This window comes from Tupaia chinensis, unplaced genomic scaffold (genome assembly GCF_000334495.1).
Source record: "Tupaia chinensis unplaced genomic scaffold, TupChi_1.0 Scaffold000453_1, whole genome shotgun sequence".
NCBI lineage: Eukaryota > Metazoa > Chordata > Mammalia > Scandentia > Tupaiidae > Tupaia > Tupaia belangeri.
Window position 1 is genome coordinate 3,147,848 of NW_006159960.1, and position 8,691 is coordinate 3,156,538.

At 37.5% G+C, this 8,691-nt stretch overlaps 1 protein-coding gene across 1 annotated transcript; it reads right to left on the minus strand.

Moving 5' to 3' along the window:
* Positions 1–4,138: 4,138 nt before the first annotated feature.
* Positions 4,139–8,685, minus strand: ZNF281 (zinc finger protein 281). The gene has a single exon (XM_014590487.2). It carries the CDS (start codon positions 8,615–8,617, stop codon positions 6,218–6,220), a length of 2,400 nt encoding a protein of 799 aa, XP_014445973.1. The 5' UTR covers positions 8,618–8,685; the 3' UTR covers positions 4,139–6,217.
* Positions 8,686–8,691: the final 6 nt, after the last annotated feature.

Genomic DNA, 8,691 nt, shown 5'->3' on the forward strand with positions numbered 1-8,691 from the left:
CGCTCTTCCTATATCACAACAAAATATATGATTATACACTGTAGTTTTAAGTTTGCTTTTTGATTGGTGGGGGAATGTGGATTCAGAGCTCTTAATTCCAAAATCCAATGCACATCTATCTGATCACATACAATAATCATTTTGATTGCAAATGCTCTGGGGTAGAAAAAAATACTGAAAAGTCTTACCAACCAACAGAAACTGTAATTTTACAAGTTACTAAAGAAAGGATTTAATATATAATCATGAAGATTAGCCATCTTTCTCCTAGTTTGGGAATGTAAACAAGAAGTTCACCACAGTTGTCTGTTAAGAGTTATTTATTAATTGTCCTACAATAGTTCTAAAGTCCATAACAAACCAAAGCACTGAAGTCTGAACTGAAAAGATTTATAAGTTTCCCCAATAAAGATCTTCACTCTTTTAGTTAAATTCTCCAGAACCACTGTCAATATTGGGCAGTACATTTCATACTCCCTATTTCCCTTCAAAACCTATTTCTTTTCTTCTCCATTCTAAGATATCCCTTACTTCACTAATATTCAACACTTGTCCATTTTTCTTTTATTTCCTACAACGGGACAATTTTCTCCTTTCGAGTGTGAGATCCAAATCATTACATTGTACTCCACCTGCCAATATCTATTTCCCAAGATATACTTATTTCAATTTATATAATTTGCTTTGTAAGGCTTAACTTGCAATGTACATTTCAATATACCTAGTCCTCAGGTTATATGACGTAAGTCTTAATTTTATTAAGAAGTCAACATTACTCTACCTAGATAAAAAGGTATGGATCAGATCTTTTTTTTAATTTCATTTTTGCCAGTACTTATATGAGAACCTAGTTCGGTGCAAGCAAAGACCCACAGCTGTTGACTGTAACTGTTACATACTACGAACACATTTCTTTGTTGATGAAAAATACTATGTCAAGTCTATCATCGAATAGTTTTTAATTATCAAATGAGAAAATATACGATGGATTATAAATCTACTCAACTTATCTGACCAATTTACAAAACTATGGCTTCATGTACCTAAATATAGTTTACAAGTGCTAATTAAACTGCAGAGAAAGAAATTTCAAAGTACCCTTAATAGCGTTATATGTGGTTAGGAATGAACTAATTATTACTATTTATACAATGACATTTCAATATTTAGGTAGTCTTCTAAGTCAGAGATTCTTTTTTTTTTCCAAGAATTATTTTACTTAATTTTATTCATTGTTTTTGTTTGTTTGTTTTATTGAAGTTGCCCAGAGAGAGACAGAGAGAGAAGGAAAGTGAAAAGACAAGCTGCCAGTTCCAGGACTGAAACCACAACCACCTGTGGGCCCCATCAGATTCTCAACCTGGGACCCATAGGTAAGAACTGTTTTTTGTGGGGGAAGTGGCAGGGAGGGGTCTAGTAAGAATGTAGTTTGACTTGGAAATTCTCAAGGGCATTATTTCTGTTAATGGGATTTTGTCCACTGCCCAAAGAGTCACATTCATTGTGTCAACTGCCCAAAGAGTCACATTCATTGTGTCAACTGCCCAAAGAGTCACATTCATTGTGTCAACTGCCCAAAGAGTCAGATCCAAAAACGTTGGGCAGTACTTCTCTGTTCATATTCCCTATTTCCCTAGTGAGTCAAAGATTGATAAAAAATTTAAACAGAGGCCAGTCAGTGGCCTGATAGTGAAAGTGGCTAGAACCCAAGTGGCTGACTGTGAGGTGAGCCCCAGACCCAGAAACTTGAAAAACACACCAGGCACATGTGCCTATGTGCCCAAATTTCAATAGGAGAATGAAGGAGTAGGGATCGCTTCAGGGCCTTGTCCCTGGCAGGTGCTTTACTTTTCTCTATCTCAAAAAAGCCCACTTGCCCTATAGCATTGAAAAAATAAACAACAACAACAACAACAACAACAAAACAAATAGAATCTCCTTAAGGTCATCAGTACCTTTTTTAAAAAGTTAGCATGGATGTTAGCATGGTGTAATGGTTATGTCACTGGACTCCCATGTAGTCAACCAGTTTGAGTCCCGACCCAGTGGCTTCAAACTCATGCAGGGCACATGTGGGTGTGCAGAGAGGAGAATGGAGAACGGATTACCGGGAGGGGTAATTTCTCACTTTCTGTCTCTCTGTCTCTCCAGTGAGCGCACATATCCTATAGCAAAATAAATAAATAAATAAATAAAATCACTCTTTAAAAATAAAAAAGCTTAGCAAATACTAACTCAGAAAAAAATTTTCATCAACAGTAAACATGACAGAATCTCGAGGTGGGGTCTCTTCACTAATGTTCATTTTAAATAATAAATTATTAAGGACAAAACAATGCAACAAGTTGAACACCTTTTTCATCAAAAATCTATCCAGAATCCTATCATCTCATAGAAGTATCTCATACAAGCAGACTGACAAATGACAACAAATCTCCCCTCACTTAAATACTAAGAGGGATTCCACAAGAGAAATATTCATGGAGTATTACTGACAGAACCCCATCAACGTGAAGCATGGGTCATACCAACAGCAGTAACAAAGAAGTCTTGCACCACATTTAAAAAATGAAATCCTATCATTATGGATCATAGAAAACATGAAGATCATACAACTGAGAAAATAGATAGTCTTCAGATATGTGTTTTACTCTAAAAATAGAACAAACTCTGAAGTTCAGAAGCAAACTTTTTCTGAGGGAAGTTCTGTTTAGCAAGATCCTCTGAATTTGGAAGCTAAGGACTGAATATGTTCTCATGAGGCCATACTACTTAACTGTCACCGAGTTTGGGCTTAAATGCAACTAATGACAAATAGCTACAAAATGCAGGAGTGAATAAAAACTTTTGTCTCTCTCATCTGTTTAGCGGTATAAAGAAAATGAAATTTAAGGTAGAATTATTGTGTACAACTGCATGCAATTTTTTAAATTAAAATGACAAAGAGCTAAGTATAGATTCTCCCACATTTGACTGTTCTCATTCTTGAACTACCTCACAAATTACCAACCAGCAATTGCTAAATTATGGTAGTCCTTATCCTGAGATTATAGTAGCACAACAGAAATCCCAAGCACCATTTGCTACTTCACACTCTACGGTCTTAAAGTTAAAAAAACTAAAAACAAAACAAAACAAAAAAACACCCTAATTTTCAATTACCATAAAGATGCAGACCATAAACAGAAGAAAAAAAGGTAACGAGGTGACGAGGTGGGCAAAAAACATTATTGTTATGGATAATTTAGAATAAAGAAACAAGTCACCTGTGCAGAGAAATGAAGAGCTGGCTTTCCATGCAGAAATAGTGAGATTCTGCTGGGCATTCTTGTTCGAGAAAATGACCAGATCTAGGGAATAACCTTGCCGAAGAAAATTAATTTCCATTTATAATCATATGGGCCCACAAATACAAAAAAAACTTCTCTACAGAGAAATTTATGCTTACACAATATATTTTCATTTTCCTACAATATGCTCATATACAAAAAAAGCAAACAAAGATCTATTCTACTCTTTAATATTTTTATTCCTAGTCCCAACATTTGTAGCTACTAAATTTCAAAGCAGTCTTCTCATAATCTTCGTCATCCACAACTTTCACCCTTAAAGTTAACATATTTACTAACTTTCAAACACTTTTCCCACATTTTCAGTATTTATATGGTTTAGCTCTTTCCTTCTAATATTGATATTCTCAACTTTTAAAACATACTAACTACGACTGAACAATATTTTTGTCTACTGAACATGCTCGAAACCATTTTTATCTCTGTCATACCATCATTTTATTGCAACCTTTTTGAGGCAAAAAAAGGATGTACCTAGAGCCAAACTATATTGGGAAGTCTGACTAAAATAGAGCTTCAATAAATAATCCTTCTGGCCTAACATTTAGGATGGCTAATCCAATGCCAACAAAACATCCTACTGTACACATTATGTTCTAGTCTTCTACATTATCGTGCACCTCAAACACAAGGTCTCCAACCCAAAATAAACTTGCTAATAACATAAGGTACTTTTTTCTTAAATGCAAGCCCCATGCTGTAGATGATACCACTAATGAAACTATTTAATAAAATACAGTTAATAGAAAAATCTGAAAGTGACTGAATATTAAGTGATATCTCCTTTCTTCAATTTTGTGATTAACAGGATTTTATTGGTAGTAAACTAGAGCAAACAATCAGAATAATACATATGCAGTATTCAGTACACACAATAAAAGTTAAAGAAATTAAAAACCTGTATAAAACAAAAGAACTGGAGAAAAATCATACAGCTTAAGAGATACAGTGGTAAAGGTCCTCTCCATCCTTTGATTACAGCTTGTACTCTGTACCCAACAGAACTTACTGCATTTACCAAAATAAAAAATACAAGACTTTTTTTTAGTATCGAGTGTATTTTAGAGTATTAAACACATTTCCTAAGAATCTTGCAATGACAAATTGGTGACCCTTTAGCTGCTAAAGCTAATGGGAGGAAAACGGGGAAAGGAAATTAACTAGTATTTTGTAACCATTTTTAATAATTTCTTATTTTCCAAACACTGCTTTTATAACAGAAGTGTTTTACACTTGCACAATATTAATTACTTTATTATACATGGAAGCCTGTGGTAGGCTGATTACACAATAAGACTGCAAACAACCAGTGGTACTTTCCTGACGTCAGAAGAGTACATAAGACTGAAACATCACCAAAAGTACATAAAAAAACTCATCAGCATAAACATCAAAGTACATTAAAAAATATAATCAGGAAAAAATACAATTGCTAAAAAGCGGTTTAGAGCAGAGCCACTGCCTATCAGTGGCTTCAAATGGCAATTAGCGTTCATAGCAAGTTCTGATGACTTTACAAGACCCCTGTACAATACTGACTAGCGCACCCTTTTCAAATGTACATTAAAGGCTGCAATTTCACGAAGAGGTTCTGATGTCCTTACTATATGCAGAAACATTCTAATCCCTCAGAGGAGTTATGCCACCAGTTGGAATGACCATCTTATCAGTATCTATAGCTCCGAGTACGTGGGGTTATATTATACACAGAAATCTGTTAAGTTTGTTTCAAAAAAAAAAAAAAAAGTAGGGGACTGGGGATGTTTATCCTATTGTAGTACTTGGATGCCATAAGACATATAAAATGCATAATGAATTACCTCCTAGAATATAAATCATTCTAAAATTGGAATTGCTGAGTTAGGAAGAAGAGGGAACAACGGAGGTCCAGAAAGGGGACTGGTTAAGAACAAAAAGAAAAAACACAAGTGTGGGTGATAAAATACACAAAGGAACATTTTTAGGCCTTGTACAATAAATAATGTATACCCCATATTTCAATAAATTATGTAATTCCAACTTAGGTTCTAATACTGGAACCAACCAACCAGTTGGGTTTCAACACTACTAGATGTCCGAAGAATCACTTAGTGGAATTACGGCCTTGTTATAATTGGGATGAGAGGGTGCTTTTTATTAAAGCTATCATTCCAGGCTTTGATCAAAGATCCAAGACTATTTGTCCTACCAGGCTGGAATGAATGTGATGTGGAAGTTCAGAGTACAATTAAAAGCTGCAACAAAATATAGGTAGCCAACAATCTCAGAATTTTGGATCAGCCCAGGTGGAGATAGCAATCTGAAACGTTTTCGATCCCTTACTTAAATAATAAAATGTATATCATATCAGCCCAGATAGAGTAATTTGAAATGTTTTCGATCCCTTAAATGATGAAATGTATTATCATACTATCTGTAAATTGAATATTCCATTACAGTGATAACGTACAGAATTCCCATGCGTTATTACACTTTCCTGAGAGTAAAGCAATTAGAATAACCTTAATCCTAGCAACAAAATTTTTTTGTTTGTTTTTTCTTTTCTTTTTTTTTTGTATTTTTTTTGTTTTGTTGTTTTTTTGCATTTAAAACTTTTGGGCTATTCCCTGACGATCTATACATGTAAATTTGATTGCTAAACATTGTCACCTTGAATGTCAAACTATTTTTAATCTATTGATTTTGATTAAAAATCATAATACAAACAGAGCTAAAATCACGCTAACAAAATAAACTAAATATGAAAAGTTGCATTGAAAGGGCATTACATTATTCTTTAGAGGATCGTAGAAACATTCCAATGGCAGTGTTCTCAAAATAAAACAAAATTACATTAGAAGACCCCCAGCCTGGTCACTTTTGGGACCTTACCTGTAACTTTGGCTGGTAGGTGTCTTTACTCTTGTACTACATGGCTCACTTACATCAGACATCATATTTGTATACCCTGAGAAATCTGACACTGAAGTCCTTACTCTATGGTCCACTTCTCCATTAGAGTTAGTAATAAAGGTCATTGGCACCCTGCTGCCCGACTTAAACTGAGAACCAAACGCTTGTGCAAAGTTCTCAATCTGGTATGTTGTTCTAGGCTCTATGTCTTTCTGAGGATCTATCTGGCTAGCTAACTCCTGAGATGGAATCTGAAAACTTGTTGAGGACTCTAAGTTTTTCTGTTGTTCCTTCTGGCTAGTCAATTTCTGAGATGAGGACTGGAAGGCTGATGAAGTCTCTAAGTTCTTCTGAGAATCTATCAGATCATCCAGCTCCTGGGAAGGTGTCAACTGCTGATGTGTAGCATCCAAAGCAGATAAATAAAGACCTGGCTGAGATCCAAACAACATCCCAAAAGGAGGCTTTGGCAATGAAGATGGCAACACTGAGGTAACAGATTGGCCGAAACCACACTCCAAAGGAGATGTAGTGTATATTTGTTTTTCTGGAAATAAAGTGTGGTTGTGAAGAGGTGAAGACAAACTGACAAATTGGAAACCATGTCCAAGAGTAAAACCTGCATTAGTGGATTTTTCAAAAGCCTGTTGGAGGTATTTGGAGTATTCTTGCAACATGCTTGCTTTTTCATTTGAAGGTGTTTGGGTGCCTGGGCTCAAATTTTCTTCTTGAACCAATTCTGAGTGTTCTCCTGAGGTGTGTAAATCCACTCGTGGTTCTGTGATATTGAATGGATCCTCTTTCTGGCTTTCTGATTTGTTGGAGTACTGATCCAAAATGCTTTGTAAAACCTCATCAGGAATTCCAGACTTGTCATGACAAGACTTAATATCAGCATTTAGAGCCGAGGAGTCAATAAGTGACAATGGTGCCTCATTGTCCAAAACACTGACACCTGCAGACTGAATGACAGACTGCTGGGAGACCATGTGTCCTACATTTATAGAAAAGGCACTGTTGCTGCTGGCAGTTGGTAAATATCTTCTTTTCTTTGAAAACTGCATGGCATCATCATAATTACTACTTATCTGACCATGTTTGCTGCTTGAACTTTGGAGAAGACTAATGGTCTCCACACTATTATTCGATACTAGGCCAAGTGAGCTGCTTGGTTTTCCAGACAAGGACTTCTGTCCCACTAAGTCTGGTAACGGTGACACAAAATTAAGGTAGTTTTTATCTGTATTCTTTCGGCTCCCTTTCTTAAAGATTAGTTTTGGCACCCTTTTCTGTAGTTCATCTATGCCAGTGCCAGTTATGCCTCCACTGGAAGACACAGTAGGCATTTCTACTGAGTAACTCTGCATGTTTAAGTTATTTGAAATTTGTGATTCATTTGTTTTACTAGTCTTATGTTCTTTATTTTCAACAGCTATGCTTTTTGACTTCGTTTTTCTCCTCGAAGAACTTGTATTTCCCTGAGACAACACAGCCAGATTACCCATATTGTTATGGTTTGATGACCCAGGTTCTGCATTAGCGGCTCCTTTCACTATGACTTCAACACATGTGCGCCTGTGCTTCAACAATCTATCAGTCCTTGAAAAATACTGTTGGCAAGTGTCACACTTATATGGCTTTTCTCCACTATGTGTCCTCTTGTGTCTCTCCATATGGTACTTCTGAATAAACTTCATGCTGCACTGATCACATCCAAATGGCTTCTCTCTACTATGAATTTTCTCATGTCTCTGCAATAGGTATTTCTGAATGAAACCCATACTGCACTGGCTGCACTGGAAAGGTCTTTCTCCCGTATGAATGAGGACGTGTCTCCGCAGGTGATAGGAGCTTCGGAAAGCAGCACTACAGTGATCACAGATATGAGGTTTCTGACTTGGGGAGAGGATGGCGCCTTCTCCATCTCCGACCAAAGAAGGTTTGGAAGATGCGCTTGGCTTCCTCTTGGCTTTGATTCCCTGAGATTCTGGCTTTGGCCTCTTTGCCTTTTTGACATTAGCGTCCTGCTTTGGCTCCTCGTTGCCATGGTGGTCATCAGTCCTGCTACTGCTGCTGAGTAATACGTCGCGGTGGTGCTGGGCTGGCTGCTGCTGGACATGCTGGTGGAGAATACTGAGGTCCTGGATGACGCCGTGGCTCCCCCCTTCCCCGCCTCCTAGGCTTGGAGATCTCTCTTCAGCCCCAGCGAACAGCCCCCCATAGTGGTGGTGGTGATGGTGGTGGTGGGACTGCTGTTCCTCAGGATCCGCGGGCTTCTCCTGTTTGATGCTAACCAAAGACTGCAAGAATCCCCAGGAGGTCCTCTGCGAAGGGAAGGCCGCGGCTGACGCCGCCGGCTCCTTCTTGAAAGTCATGTCCGGGGCTGGCGGAGGGGGGGGCTCGGCGGCCGGGGCTGCGGAGGTAGAGGAGGATAACACGCACTGCGGGG